Source organism: Falco punctatus (assembly GCF_963210335.1).
Source record: "Falco punctatus genome assembly, chromosome: 10".
NCBI classification, from domain to species: Eukaryota; Metazoa; Chordata; class Aves; order Falconiformes; family Falconidae; genus Falco; species Falco punctatus.
In genome coordinates, this window is record NC_137590.1 from 23,115,243 (window position 1) to 23,131,257 (window position 16,015).

The 16,015-nt window shown below is 44.6% G+C and overlaps 2 protein-coding genes across 8 annotated transcripts in view; one reads left to right on the forward strand and one right to left on the reverse strand.

Moving 5' to 3' along the window:
• The window catches only part of GAS2 (growth arrest specific 2), a 105,906-nt gene extending 97,322 nt beyond the window's left edge, over nucleotides 1–8,584 (forward strand). For all 7 annotated transcript variants that reach the window (XM_080405378.1, XM_080405379.1, XM_080405377.1 and 4 more), the window contains one exon: nucleotides 2,568–8,584. In XM_080405378.1, the coding sequence (XP_080261504.1) occupies nucleotides 2,568–2,786 (219 nt within the window). In that variant the 3' untranslated portion in view covers nucleotides 2,787–8,584. The remainder of the gene's footprint in view (nucleotides 1–2,567) is intronic.
• A 450-nt stretch (nucleotides 8,585–9,034) lies between these two features.
• SVIP (small VCP interacting protein) lies at nucleotides 9,035–14,147 on the reverse strand. Its single transcript, XM_080405384.1, is given in 5 exon segments — nucleotides 9,035–9,810; nucleotides 10,631–10,744; nucleotides 13,196–13,246; nucleotides 13,973–14,092; nucleotides 14,094–14,147. Coding segments are annotated over 5 exon segments (339 nt in total). The 5' UTR covers nucleotides 14,133–14,147; the 3' UTR covers nucleotides 9,035–9,795.
• Between the last annotated feature and the right edge of the window lie 1,868 nt (nucleotides 14,148–16,015).

Below are 16,015 nucleotides of genomic sequence, written 5' to 3' on the forward strand. Positions count from 1 at the left end.
TGTCTTGGTGAGAAATCTTTTATATTTCAGTGAACCTGAAGCAATCCAGAATTCAGGATTAGTGCTGGTGTTCCTAACATCAAAATATGGCCGAAGAAGTAAAATGGTGCTTTTGTGGCACAGCACAGCATGAACAGACTATATTTAGGATGTAGGAAAACTCGGTCTCTACAGAAAAGCATTCAGTGATTTTTATAATAGTATTGTAATACTAAGAGAAAGAAAAAAAGAGGGGAAAGACAGAAGATGTACATTTAACCTGAGCATCAGGAAATAACATACCAGCAGTAGGTTTTATTTGTCTGCACAGTAGTCCCTAAGGGAAACTGAGCCAAGTATACTTTCTGCTAACTTTCCATTCCTAACTCTTAATCAAAAGTCCAGATACTAACTGCTCTTGGAACATGAACCCCTCTGTGACAATATGTGGAAGCAGAAATTCAGCAACAGTTAACTCCTTCCCACAGCAGCATCCCCTGTTGTAGTGGACCGGTTGGGCTTAAAATGTTTTCATGTGAAGTTTTTGGGGCATTTCTCAAATGCTTTTTCAGGCATTCAAAGAGGAGAAAGTTGCTAAATACCATTCTCGGTTGTCTCAAAGCTGTGTCACCGTTTGAACTGCAGTTTTAAAACTCGACGTACCAACCATTTGCTGCTTGTGTGATGTATTGCCCAGACTAAAGACACGATTCAAATCTCATCCCGCTGAAGGCTGATCATACCCTTGTCGGTTCAAAGTGAAGTCTTCATGCTAAAATACAAAGCTTGAGACAAAACGCGTGATTGGTGAAGATGGGACTATGATTCTGCTTTCACACCCACGTAAATCTAGAGAAAAACCTCGCTCGTATATAGCTAGGGCAGAGGCTAACGCTCCTACAACCCGTAGCAACAACACAATCTTAGTAGCTGGGAGTGGTTAATTAAAACAGAGTACCTGAGTGGCGTAAATCAGAAGCTGCTGGGGCGATGTGTTTCACATAAAACCCCAAATGCAGGAATAACAATTTACTTGCATTAAAATGTTCTAAATGAAAACTTTCAAATGATTTCATGTGCAGTTGCTTATTGAATTAAAGAGTTTGATTCCATATAAACTTACCCTGATTTTCAAACTTTAGAAAGCTGAACAGCTTTCCGTGCTTTCTTCACCCCAGCTGTCTGTCTCCTCGTGTAACTAACAGAAGTCAATCAACATTATTTTTAGGCTGAGATGCAGTGTTTGTTGGTTGGGTGGTTTTTATTTAAGAGCTACATTTTTGCCTTTTATTATCTGTGATTTTGTTTGAGAGTTTTTCTCCTTGTCTAGGCTATGTGCACTAATCTAAATTGCGCTATGTTACAAAAGGCTCTCAACTGCAAATACTGTTAGCCCTCGAGGGAGTTTTGGACACGTAGAAGACCCCATATGCACATCGCAGCCATAAATCCAAATGTTATTACCCAGACTATGTTAAACATCTTCTAGCATGCCTTTTACAGGGCCAATTTTTAATTTCTGGCACTACAGCTAAATGATGTTTAGCATTTCCTGAGCCGTACTAATCAAAGCGCTTTTCAATGTGTGATTTACAATGTGGCTTCTATAGAATGTGCTGCTTTATGATACCTCGCTGGTATTTATTTGACTGTTCTGCATGGGAAACCAGAGGAAAACAGTGGAATTGCCAGCTGAGCTCACAGGCTCAGACATGGGCGAAGCTATGTTTGTTCTCGGGGAAAAAATTTATTTGAGTTTAGGCAAAAAATGAGCGTGGATCTGGAGGATGTACATCAGAGATAGGTACCTCATTTGGCACTTGGATACCCCTCTCAACCTGAGATTCCTTTGGAGGTCAAGCCCCGGTGGCTCTGGAATGAAGGCAGCAAGCGCTGAGCCGTCCCGCTAGTAAGAGCCTGGGCACTTGACTTGTATTTTTTTCCCCAAGTCAGCATAAATTCAGGTATCTCCAAACAGTTCCAGATACGTTATTTCTGATGTCCCTCATTAGACTAATGTAATGACAACATTAGACTAGTTTAGTTAGAAGGTATGTCAGCAATGCTAAATTGTTTCTTAAGTGGCGATTTTTTTAATATATATTTTAGGAGATAGAGGAGATTGTTTTGGTTGTTTGCCCTTCGCTACATTATAGATCACTATCCTATAAAGAAAAGATAGCTTCAAGATGTATAAAATGGTGGCTTTACTAACATATTTTAAAAAAATTCATCTGAAAACCATTTATGTTCCCTAACGTTTATAGTAAGCATACAAAGAACAGGATCACTTGGTGCCACAGGACTAGAAAACCACGTAGCGTTGTTTACATAAAATACGAAATTCTTCAGTTTTAACTACTATCTCATTTTCTTACAGTTGGTTTAATTTATTTATTAAAATAAAAACCATTCTACTATTTCTTTTCCTTTCCTTTTATTGTAAAGCAGACTAACATATGTCTGTGACTTTTAAAGTAAGCACAGTTTTTCCCAGTAGAAAAAAAAGTGATTTCCCAGTCAATAGTTCCCTCTCAAGAGTTTTTTGGTGTTTTGTTTTTTTTTTTCTTCTTTATGTGTAATTTCAGATGCTGCACAACAAACACGTGATGGTTCGTGTTGGAGGAGGATGGGAGACATTTGCAGGTTACTTACTGAAGCATGACCCGTGCCGAATGTTGCAGATCTCCCGAGTGGATGGGAAAACCTCTCCAATCCAGAGCAAGAGTCCAACCCTCAGGGACATGAATCCAGACAATTATCTGGTTGTTTCTGCCCATTACAAAACCAAGAAGGAGATTAAGTGAAATAAGCTTCTCATGTGATTGGGACTTTATGTACTTAGGTCCAAATTACTTTCTCCAGTGTAGTAAATTTAGTTTATGCTTTAAAAGGACTTTGGAAAATTTAAGACAGACTGGAAATGGCAACCCATTTTGAAGATCTTTGAATTGTAGAACTATTTATTTCTAGTACTGTATCTTTTATAGCAAATTACCCTTGCTAGGCTAATTACTACAATCAGATAAGAAATAGACATATATTTTTAGCCAAATTATTACTCTTTAATATGTGAATGTATACTTAGAGTTACATAAAGGAGTGGTTCCTGTTAATGGAATAAAATACACAATACAATATATTTGTATGAAAATTGTATTTCATTGAATCCTTGACTGTTAGACTAGTTGAAAAATATATATGCAGGTGGGAAATGAGTATTTGTGGAAATTATTTGGTATTGCCTCTGAAAATGAAATAAAAATTGACTATTTTTATGGGTTGCAAGATTTTCTTAACCAGTAGAACATAAAGACTTACTGCATGCCAAACGACTTCCCAAAGCAGTTACTTTTAAAACAAAATTTAAAAAGCCCAAGAACAACCACCACTCCCACCAACCCCCACCTTCTTTTCTTTCAAGCTAAAGACAATGCTAAGCGTTAGATCTGTGTGCAGACCCTTCTTGTTTTTTCCCGAGGTGCCTGATACAGAAGCACGGGGAAGCTGAGCGGTTGCCCCTTCCTCCTCCAGACCGCAGAGGTGGTCAGTGGGACTGGTGGGGTGCTGGGCTGCAGCCTGCCAAGGGAAGCCATAAAAAAAGATGCACAGCCCTTTGACCCAAGGAGGAGCTTCAGGAGATGCTAGTCCCTCCTAAGTCACAAATCACTACACTGTTCTCGAATCTGAGCTTTTCCTTCCCCTTATTTTTAATTTTGTTGGTCATGCCAAATGTGAGATATTCATTACGCTGTCAGTAGAGTGATTCACATTCTTGTAAATCCTTCACGCACCTCAAAAATAGCTAAAAGCATATGGGGGCTTAGTTCATTCTTTTGGCTACTTTTCTATGTTTATATTTGGTAATTTATGTGCCTTGTAACGTCCTAGAAAAATCATTTTATAGGATTATTTCACTGACTGTATAAATTTGAGCAGAACTCAGTTGTTTCATTACAAATGAAATAAAATTTTTTAAAGTACTCATACATTTTGCAAGTCTTGTTTATTATTTGTAATCTGTGTTCTTTGTAGTATCACTTTGCTGCTACTGCCCGGATGCCTGCAACACCCAGCGCTGCTTGCTAACCTCATCATGAGCTGCACAGTGAACGGGGCAAGCACTCGCTTACTACGGATAGCATGGAAATACCCAGATTTTATTGAAAATTAATTTTACTTTGCAGGGAAAGAAAAAAATCAAAAGCATTCCTAAAGTACCAACTGGTATTTTTCTGTATATTTTGATGTTTCCTTTTAAAACATAGAGTTATGATCTGCTGCTGTGGTCTTGCAGATTAACAGCAAAATATCTGCTGGCTAGAGAGGATCGAGACCTGCTTTTATGTTCTGTGCCTTATCAGAACCCGCACATTGTCTGTCCCTTTGGTGGAACCGTTCTACCCCACCGCCTGAAAACATCTGCCACATATGAGCATTTCACAGTTGCTTGGTGCACCATGCGAAGTAACACAGCAAGTACATAATTCCAAACATGTTTTTAGGAAGAAAAATTGCAGCCTTTGTGTTCTTATTTTGGGGTACTTTCTGGAAGGATGAAATGTATACTCAACCAGTAAATCTTTTGAAAAGCCATAGGAAGACCCAGTTCTCATACAAGAAACATACGGGGCTCTCGTGGGAGTGGAGAACAGGTCATAAGCAACATTATTAAAAGCAAAAATGCAGCACAGCTGAAAAAAATCATGATTTTAAAACATGCACTGAGAGATCTGTTTTTGAATGAACAGAGAAGGAAAAAAAACCCCAAACTTGTGAAAGTGTCAGATGTTTATTTGGAAATAATGGTTACTTTTTAAAACATCAAGAGATGTATTTCCATCACCCAAAATTAAGTTGGCATTATTATTATATCCTTTCTTTAAAATATCTGAAGGTGTTTACATGTTAATAAATCAAATAGCTATTTTTAAAAGTATTCTTAGGTTTATTTTAAGATTAAGCTTCAACAAATAATCTTGGTAAATCCAAACCAAAATTTTAAATTAAACATGAACTGCTTTATGTGCTTGGACTGTAGCTATCAAAATAACCTTTTTTGATTCAGGCTAATCAAGCTTCTTAAAAAAAAAATAAAAAAATCACATTAACACACTTCCTAACTTAAAATTTCAATTTTGTTAGTTCCAGAAAGGGAGGCCTATAAAGGACTTTTTAATGTATTGCCACTGCCACCTAATCTGTGTGAAAAGCTTGCAGGTGGGGTTCCTGCATGTGATGCACCTGGTGTGGGCGTGGGTAGCAGAGGAGGAAATTAGAGCAGGAGCATCAATAAAGCAAACAAATGATGTAGTAAGCTAGTTTCTTTTGGAGGAAGGGCTTGGGAGTACGATATTTGCAAGGTTAGTGTGGTCAATTGTGTTTTTTGAGTGTATTAGGTCCTATAGTAATGTAGGAGTTGGGGAATTTGTTAAGAACCTGAGGCTCAATTTACAAAGCTAAAGACAAGCAGCAAAATCTTGCTTGAAGACGTGTGGTTCTTGCTGCAGTGCTGGGGCAGAACAAACTTTGTGTAGAAAGTATCTGGGGAGTAAAAAACACCCTGTTGTTTGCCCAGGTATTGTATATGATGCTCGAAGTTTCTATGCCAAAAGCTATGGGATTAAGGTATCTTAGTGTAGGTTTCTAGAAGGCTGAACTGAATTGTAGGGTACCACCCGGGAGGAGCTGCGGCAAATCCCTTGTCCTTGCGGTAGGGAGGCTCTGCTGAGGCTGTGGAATACTTGTGTGTTGGGCAGGCAGGAGATGAGGTGTTGCGATATTGGGCTGGTCGTGGATGGTGATGGTAAGGAAGAGTGCTGTGCAGTGATTTTAGCTTGGTCTGTTGCTGTGTGCCTCAGTTGAATGTGGGTGGTGAGGAGGCTGGAAGTCATAGAAAGTTGGACAGTCGTAAGCTGCAATGAAGCTGCTTCTCAAAGTCCTGGCTGGGTCATAGAACAGACCCCATGGGGTTTCCTGCTGACTGGGAATAAGTAACTGTGCTCAACTCAAGATGGCTAAATTATGTCAGATTACTTGTAAAGCTTATTATTGTTGTGTAATGTCAAAGAAATATCATCATGCTGGAAGTAATTCAGAATTAGTTTGGAAATGTAACATCTGTTACCGCTTGCTACAGGAGGTACCTTTTGTCACCTTGCTGTTTCACCTGGAATTTTTCTTCCAAGCAGGCTTATTTACATAAGTGAGTGAGGATAGGGTTTTTTCTCATCTGTTATAGCGATAATTGTTCCTTCCTTTGCATTACCACCTTTTTTTCCAACTGCAGTTTAGAGTTGATACGTAACATCTATGGAAGCTAGTTCAAGGCTGTTGGCGGGGGCGAGTGAAATGGGGAGGTGTCAATATATGTGTGTGGGAAGGCACAGCAAGTTTCTGATACCTTAAGAGACAACGCTGAATGTATTATATGTGTTCATTTTAGATCAGGGAGAGGAGCTGTTTGCCACAGCCCAGTGTTAAGAAGCATCTGCTGGATATGTTGACAAGGGTCTGGTCCTGTTGGGGCTTGTGTCTTGTGGGCTGCTGAGAGGCACTACCTGAGAGGGGAGGAGGGAAGAGCGCTTTTTCTTCGCATCTCCTACTGGTGTTTTTTTTTAGCCTGTGGTATGTTAGGAATCTAGAGTAAGGTGAAACAGACACGTGGAATCATGCTAACGTTTATGAGGCTGGAGAGGTTTTTCCATCCCAGGCCAACTGCCGGCACCGTTTGTGCCTGATGAGCTGCGTCCCAGCGATTTGGTCTGTCGCTGTGCCAAATCCACATGCTGAAGGCATCTGTTTTCCTAAGGGCCCGCAGTGGTGCTATCCACCCCTGTGGAGATGCGGCTTCTGCGTCCTCCCAAGCCTCTGGATGTTCTGCCCCAAACACTCCCTCCCTGGCGTAACCCACATATTTTAGCAACAGGCGATAGCAGATGGTTTCGTTTTCGGTTGCCTCGAGGAAGATTATGCTATCGCGGTCACCGAGTCAGCCCTTTCACTGCAGCTCGTAAGCCCTGATCCCAACTGCCAGTTTTTCAAGCGAGCTATAAGAAAACTTTCAGAAGGTGGAGAAAAAAAGGTGTACTTGTAGGGCTGTGAATGGATGTGTTTTAACAGGCTCTAAGGGGAAGTAAACATCTAGGATTAGGGGAAGTAAGGACAGAATTCCTATTATGTTTCATATTTATGTAGTGCAGCACTAAGTGGTAAGAAAGAGAGAGGTGTCTCTTTCTACAAGGATAGAGCAGCTCTCACCTATGGAGCTCTGAGCCGTGTCATTTAACGGGACACTTCAGGTAGCTATCAGTTGTATGCTACCCAACTGCACTATCATCTGCTTTCTTTCTCAACTGAAATTTATGTTACCAAGAAACTTAAAACAACAAGAAGTGTCTTTATTTACCGAAGTAACTTCCTAGATTTTGTTCAGACTGGCCATCTGAACAGGGGTATGGTAGAGAAACCTCTTTAAAAATAGCTTTACTAGTTGGTGATCTGTAATCTGGAACTGTACACTCCCCTATCCTCTGATGTGTCTTGGCTGTAGGAATAAAACTGGTGTTCACAGTGGGGACTTTTAAACAGCACAGACATGTCTAGTTTTTACTTAAAGGACAGACATGTCTAGTTTTTACTTAAAGGATGGTGAGGGAGTGCAGTGTTTTCTTCTATGGTAGCTCTCAATTGCAAGGATCATCTCTTCACTGACAGGCACCCTTGACCTGGGGAAACTCAGGCCTTCCAGCACAGCTGCCAGGCAGGCAGCCACAGGCAAGCCAGCTCTCTTAGCAGGACCAAGAGCTGGATAAAGAGCAGCATGCGTGTTTGGGACAGGGTGGTAATCCTCTACTTGAATGCTGAGCATCCTTACTGGTGACAGACATTGCCTGGAGCAGAACAGGCTTGCCTTGGGCCGCCTAGCAAGGATGGGCAGCGCAGCAGTAGGGCTGCTTCATGCTGTTGGCAGCGTTGGATTGCTGATGGGAACTGTGGGTTGTTTCATTCTGTTATTTCAGTGTCTTTATATGAAAGTCTTCATGATACTAATGCAAGCACAGACTCCTGTTCGGTCAGCGTGCGAGCTCCTTCCTACAGGGGCTTGCAGGAAAACAGACTGAGGGTTATTTTCCTCCCCTTAGGGTTTGTGGGGAGCGGTGTGACCAAGAATGAAGAGAAGAATGTATTAAGTCTGAAACATTCCAAGCTACCAACTAAGCTTAAGTGTGGCTTAAGTGTCTTTGTAGGACACCCACTGTGACAGATTTAAGATTGAAATTCACATTTCAAATTACGGTTCAGTGTATTTTATTGTAACTCAATGCATTTTCATTAGACTTTAAAAAAAAAATTATCACTATTACCAGTTAATACAAGGAAGAGAGCAATTGCCAGCAAAGGAAACTGAAGGTACCCATCTGCCAAGGACACAGCTTTCTAGCCCAGACACCATTATATTAATATTGAGAAAGTCTCCCTTCTTAATTCTTCAGGCTAAGCCAGGAAAGTCACCTGTTGGGACTGCACTCCTAAGACGGCATGAGACACTACTGGGGGAGGTAAAAGAAGAAACAATTAGTTCAAGGGGTGGTGGTGGGGGGGTGGGGAAGAAAAAGCACTCCTCTATAGCCTAAACCAGGTCAAAAATGGGGTCAGTAAGATACTAAGGACAAGCCTACTGGTCTCTAGGGAAAGTAAGAGCTAGATTCTTAATATTGATCATGCTGCAACAGACTTCCCTCCTCTATCAAAGCAGTGGCTGGGGACCACTAGCTCAAAAGCCTGGTTTTAACACCACAGTTTAAGTAGCTCTAAATAATTAAGGCAGCTTCACCTTTGGCAAAGGGACTACAGACATTGCTGAATACAGAATAAAAGTGACAGAGCTTTTGGCACTGAGCAAGCGTTACCGCCCCGTAAGAAACCCATCTATAACGTACAGCAAGTTTAGGAAACAAACTGTCCAAGACATGACACAGTGTAAGCCTTTTGCTTTTCAAAATCCTGAGAAGTGCAGCATTGCCCTCTTGTGGTAATAAAGGAGAACAACTAGTAACAATATTTATAATTTAATGTTTAACTTGCAGTATTCATTATAAATATTTAAACTCGAAATAAATCCACATCAGAAAACAAGGAGAACAGTTATTAGACTCATAATAAAACAACTTTCTTGCTATAGGCATACAGGGTTTATAAAGGTTTCTGTTTTTTTAACTGGTGACACAAAATGCTTCCATTTGTAAGGAACCACCATGAATCCACTTTCTTTCGTGTAAAAGGCACTAAATCCCTAAGCAGTTGACAAGTCATTAGGAAACCGAAGAGAAATACTGTCACTGACATATTCAAATATATATATTTACGAACAATTTTCTACATGAGGACTTAAGAGAAAAGTTTAATTGTAGAGCTTAAAGTAAGCGTCAAAACCAACACATGGGCACCTGAGCTGCGCTTAAACCAGTCACACAGACATACATACATCAACTGACCAGACATCATACGCCTACTGACAGACTACAGGTAAGGAGGCTGCTTCCACGTAAGAAAACCCATCTCCCTCCCGTGACAGAGAAAGAATCAAACATGCACATAAAACAAACAAAAAAATTGGCCAAAACCTAGTGTTCAGAGTTAGTTCTTAAGTTTCTTAGTGTACGTTTCCACGTCTGTTCTCTGACGATGGCAAAGTACTGCTGAGTCTTCATATGCAAACAGCAAAGCCACATGATGAGTAAGTGCCACTCAGCCGCAGAAACTGGCAAGTTATTGGCAGTAAACATCAACCTTCTTGTGGGCAGTTGTACTTCATTATCCAACCTGCCACTGAAGAAGAAAACAAAACATACCACAGGCTTGTATGAATAGGGGAAAGGAAAAAATCTAATGCCTCCCAACAACAACAAAACCCAACCACCACAAGATTGTCTAAATAAAGTAAATTCCCCATTCTAACACCTTTTATATCCAGCAGGTGAGGGACATGAAGCCCACCAGCAGCAGCTCATACAAACTCCAGTCCCCTGAGTCATATAGAGCAATGAGAGGAAGAGTTGAAGCCTTAGGAAGTCTGTGTTTCAATAACTAGATGCATTATGTGCCTTGGAGAGATTCTCATTCTTAGTTGCATCTCTGCCTGGCCTTCTAAGACAAAGTTTACATTATAAAAGCAGTAGTAGCAGTCAAGTTCATCACTGTCTATGCAAATGCTGTGTATTTCTTTTGTAAAGAGATAGATAATGAAACCCAAAGCTATTACCCTACTTAGTTCAACCATTTTCTATAAACTCTGAGGGAAGAGAGACCATCTCAACCAGGACTGAAAAGGGACAGTGGTACAGGTCAAGTCAGTGAGGAAATCCCCAGTGCTGCAGGTACTGTAAAACTGATGCATCGTAGGTGCAGAAACTGGGGAAAAAGAGTTGGGGGGGAAGGAAAAAGAAAAGTTCTCTGCCTTTGTTGTGTGTCCCAGAAATGAAGTCTCACTTAGAACACTGTGCACAATAATGACACTTGCTTCCATTTCTATTCCATTTCCCTTCCTCTTGGTTCTTCCTCAAGTTATTCAGTCTTGTAAACAACAACAAAACAGGATTTTCTCAGCAAATATATGGACAATTGCATCATGTTCTTTTTTTAAACTTACTCTCAGTCCTCCTTCTCCTCCAGAACCTGAAGCCGCAATTCTTTTTTCCATTTCTTCCTGTTTCTTTTTCTTTTGCTCTACAGAGTAAGCATTCTTAATACCTCGAGAGGAAGCCTGGGAGAAAACACATTTAGGTAAGACTAGTTAGCCATTTTTCTTTTGATAGAAACCAAACTGCAACTCTTGACAATGCAGTTTTATGGACTCTGGTTTGTGTGAAAAGACTGAAGTGTTGATTAATGCTACTATTACATAAATGCAGACATTCTGGGACACTTCCACATACTCTGAGCTCTTGATCCCATAGGTATATGAGAGTGGTTCTGTTTTATGTTATCACATCCAGGTGAATGTATTTAATGCAATTACATGTACCTGCTTTGCATCCTAAGATGCAGGACCAGAACCTCCCTTGCCAAAAGTCCCATAAATTTTTAGCCTATGTTTCTCTCTGTCAGGGCCTATTCTTGCCCTCACAAATGGAATTAACCGGGGAGAGGTGACTTGGGCAGACAGAACTTGCAAGAGCTTTAGTTGTTTCATCACTCATTCACTTCTTCCATCTCTTTTTATTAGAAGGCTACTTAGAGATAAAATTGAGATGATGGAAATCATAATGACAGCTTCTATTCCAAAACTCAATAAGCAGACAGAGAAGGTCACAAGCTCTGTATAGCCGCTACAGAAATCGATGGGCAATTTACAAGCAGGGGAGGAAAAAGGTTGTGTTTGTAGTGCTAGCCCAGGCCCTAAGAAATCCAGCTTCTAAACTGCCATCTGTGAGAAATAACCTGTGAGACAGACTACCCTTTGAACTCCATAGGACATGCAGATAGCAGCTGTACACAGATGAGAAACCTGTTGACAACTACCTGCTTCACATCCTCATGGGGATGGTTTAATAAGGACCTAGCCTAGATGGCAGGAATAACAGAACTACAGTGAACATTCTAAATCTAAAAAGAAGATGTTTTAAACCTGATTGTTAGCTAAGTTTAGGGTTATGATGCTACAGCCTAAGAGATGTTAAAATCTACCAAGGGAAAAAAGCAATGTTCTCACCTGAAATTCAAGGCCCTGACGACAAGCTCAAATCTCAACGGGCTACTAAGGCACATGTTACCAACTCAGACGCTTTGAGTTCTAGCTTTTAGGCAACCAGCCTTCCAAGTGAGTTAGGTACCCAGACTGTCTCTACAACACCCCAACAGGAAGAACACGTCACACGACCTCAGGCTGAACAATGAGCAGTTAAGCATGTACAGGAAAACACTAAGCAGAGAAGGACATCTGATCTGATCCCTTGTCCCTCACGAGGGGGAAACTGGATTAGGCTGCCTGCAAGACACCTCCATTACCTGACATTCAGGGGCTAAAATGCTCTTAAGATAGTCCTGACAAATCCTGGTAGAGCTGTTTTATCTCTTTCTTGTAAGAAAACAAAATGTAAGTGAGTGATATTTCCATTTTTCTATAGCAGCCTAATGGCTATCCCAAAACTTCAAAGCCATCCATAAGCCAAGTTGCTTCATTTCTCCTTCCTCCCAGGAAAAAGTTTTTTAGCAATTTAAGAGCTAGATGGGGAGCCCCCCCCCCGCCCTTTTACATCCTTCTCAAATGTATAGTTAAGTTAAACTTAAAAAAACCTTTTTAAGATTACATATGAATTGCTTTTAGTATGTAGTCTGACACAAAATTAAGAAGTTTTAAAGAAGGACGCTGAAGCATCAGTCAGCTGTTGCTTCAATTATTCACCGAACTCTCTTAAAACCAGGTCAACATGCTCCTCATCAATAATGGTCAATTTTTAATTCCACATGTAACGTCACTAACAATCATACAAATAACACATTCCTTTCTCTTCATAGTTCAGCTGTAGTCTCTAAGACACACTTGTTACTTATTGTAGATTTTGTATGGTGTATGTTATCAGCCTTTTTGAGAGGTATGGGAAGGAAGAAACAGTTCTACATCCTGCTAGAACATCTGCATCCTACTGCTTCTAGATTTAAGGATACTTAAGTACTTAAAGCTTAGCAACCTTAAAAAGATACAAAAGTAAGTTAATAACCCCTCCTTGCTAGAGTTTAGTGAGAAACATGCTTAGCTGTTGCCACACTGATGAACTCAACTTGCAAGAGCCCAGAACCTGTGTTTGTAAGGGAACTACAAGCACTGTACCGCTTGAAATTGCCACCACAATTGTTTGGCAACTGCGGGTTGAAATTTTTCTCACCCTCTTGTTTTCAGGTCCTATCATGAGGAAAAAAAATGAATTTGCTCTTTCAATTCTTAGGTTGTTTTTTCAACTCCTGCAAAACTTCTCCCATCCAAACAGGCTCAGTTATCTTGCAGTGATCTTTGAGCACCTGCTTGTGAAACTGGTTCATAAATATGTATCTGTAGTAAGTGTTAAGAAGGTAAAACATTAATACTACTATGAAAATATTTAATGACTTCCCACAATCCTGAGCCTGCTATCCAGCGTTCCCACAGAAGCCCTTGCTATCTTCCCCATAAACTGCTTACCTAAATTACTTTGAATAAATAATTTTATCACATTACCTCCATCTGCCTCTTTTCAGCAGCTTCTGCCAGCTGTCTCCTCTTTATTTCCTACACAAAAGGCGAAAGACAGTGACATTCTATACCCAGACAAGCCGGCACTCCTCTGGAAGCCCCCAGCCCATCTCAGGTGCGTCCCGCGGGCTGCCAGGAGATGCCGGCCCGACCTCAGGGCGCATCGCCCTGCCAGGCCGCGGCAGGGAGGGCCGGGGGCGGCCGGCGGGGGCAGAGGGCTGCCAGCCGGCCGGGGGGCGGCGGGGGAACCTCGGTAGGGCCCGGCCCAGCCCCGCCACCAGCCATCGCCCCACAGCGCTCGGGCCGCCCCCGAGGGCCGCGACGGCTCCTGGGGCTGGGGAGGGGGCGCTGCCCTCGCTCCCGCCCGGGTCCCGCAGGCCGGGGTTGCCGCCGGCCCAGGGCCACCCCCCCCGGGCCGGTTAAAGCGCAGCTGTCCCGGTGTCCGGTTCGGCCGAGGGTCCCCAGCGCTCGGCTGTGGGGTGCACCCCCTTCGCGCGTTGCCCCCCCGGCCCCCCAAGCGCACAGGCCGCGGCTGCGGGCGGCCATGACGCTCCCCGCCGCCGAGCCCCCCAGGGCCGGGCTTCCCCTGCACTGCCGCGGCCTCGGGTCCGGCAGCCCCGAGTCCTCTCCCCGCGGCCCTACGACCCGGCCTCCATGTTGCGGGAAGCGGCCCGCTCCCTTCCCCCGCCCCGGCTGGGAGGGTCGGCGCCGCCGGGCGTCGCAGCCCGGCGGGAGGGAAACGGCCCGCGGCGCCGCACTCACCGGGTCGGGCGTCTCCACCACGTCCTTGACGGCGCCCCCCATGCAGGGCAGGCACAGCCCCATGGCGGGCCCCACCGCCGGCAGCGCCGGCCAGCGCGGGGGAGGCGGCGGCGAACGACCAGGCGGCGGCGCCGCGCTCGGGCAGGGCCCGCCCCGTCATGGGGCCGGCGGGGGGCGGGCAGGGCGGCGCGGGGCTGGCGGGCGGTGCGGGGAGGGCGGCGCTGGCTGCCCCGGCGGGCGAACCGGGCTGGCCCCGTTCTGCGGGGCACGGGGGGCGGCAGTGGGGTCTGCACTGGCCGGGGCAGTCCCGGCAGCGAGCCGCCCGCTCCGGTGCTGCCCTCGGCTGCGTTGAGGGGCGGGCGGCGGGGCCGCGCTGCCGGGCCTGGGGCGGTGGCGCCCCCCGGGCGGTTCGGTGTTCCCCGAAGGGTTCGGTGCCCGCGGGGGCTGAGGCGCCGCCGGTGCCGTGGCAGGGCCCGAGCCCCAGTGGGCGACCCCGGGCACCCCCGGCCTCAGGGCCGGCCCGCCGCCCAGCCGGGGCAGGCACCACCCGGCTGTCTGGGCTGATCACCGATGTTCAGCCCGAGGTGGATGTGTATATCCCCGGCTTAATATTTTTAAATGCTCGTGTCATTTCGCAAGCCCCTCGGCCTCGGTGCGTTAACCGTTCATTGCGGGTGCTGTTCCGTCCTTCTGGGAATGCTTTGCTGTGCCTCACAGGCAGGAGCGGCCCTGCAAGGATTTCTTCCCTCGCTGGCCTTCGCTGGTTAACTCGGTAAAAAGAGGAAACCGACAATCTTTCCCTCTTTTCTGGCTTTTCTGTTACAGCTCTTTCTTGAAAATTTGCCACCTTTTCTTCTAGTTATTGCCAGCAGACCCCAGCATTACCCTATTGAATGGCATTCCCGGAGTATGAGTGCTGGCCTACACACCCATCCCCAAGGATTATGTGGAGAGTAAAATACCTGTTCCTCATAAACAGTGCAATGTTTACCCAGCTTCTTTTCTGCCCCTGTGATTTCGAACACAAATACATCTTTTTGCACCAATGTTCTTGTCCTGTGATTTATCCCACGAGCCTGTGATGCTGTATGTTATTGTAAAGTACCAATTTAAGTACTTGTGCTTGTTCCGTGCACCTTAATTAGCCCTCAGAGAGGGTTACAGCCTCGCTGAAACCAGCGCTTCACACAAAGCACAGCACAGCAACCTGGGCTTTCTGAACTGGCCATCAGCAGTTGGGGTGGGAGCGATGGGAGCATGCTGGGGCTGTGGGAGGGGAGCAGTGGGAGCGTGCTGGGGCAGGGGGAGGGGGGCTGGGGCTGTGGGAGGGGGTGTGTGGAAGCAGTGGGAAAGTACTGGGGCTGGGGGGTGTGTGGGATCAGTGGTAGCGTGCTGGGGCTGTGGGAGGCGGTGTGTGGAAGCAGTGGGAAAGTGCTGGGGCTGTGGGACGGGAGTGGTGGGAGCAATGGGAGCATGCTGGGGTGGTGGGAGGGGGCCGGTGGGAGCACACCTGTGGCCCATCTCATGCTGGTGGGGCTGGGGTGGTCTCCAGGAGCACACCAAAGCTTTAGCAGAGCAGCTGGGCTGGGTTGTGTTGTCCCAGGAGCTGCAGCTTCCCTGCTGTGTGGTGTGTTTAAGGTTTGACTTTCTGCTTTATAATGAAATATTTTTTTTTTTAATGATTGATTTTTTAAGTATCAAGATGCTATTGTTTTATGGTTGTGTGGATTAGTGTTTGTCAAGCTTCAGGTTGGAACTGAGGCGTTCCTGGCTGGTTGCCGGCCCCTGTTTGATCCAACAGATGATAATCCCGGAGGGCGTCTGAAATACGTTTTGCTGCATCTAAAATAGTTAGAGGAAAATTGGAGCACGCTTGAACAGAACTGGATGGAGAAAGAGAGCCCAGCTTTCTGGCAGTATGAGCTGGTGAGACACGTAACTGAAAAGGTGGGTGGTTCAAGCAAAATTTTGGTTCTTTTGAGGTGCCTTCATAAAGTAGGTAAAGTTGTTCATGGAGAAGTAGCCTGCAACAGGGTAACAACT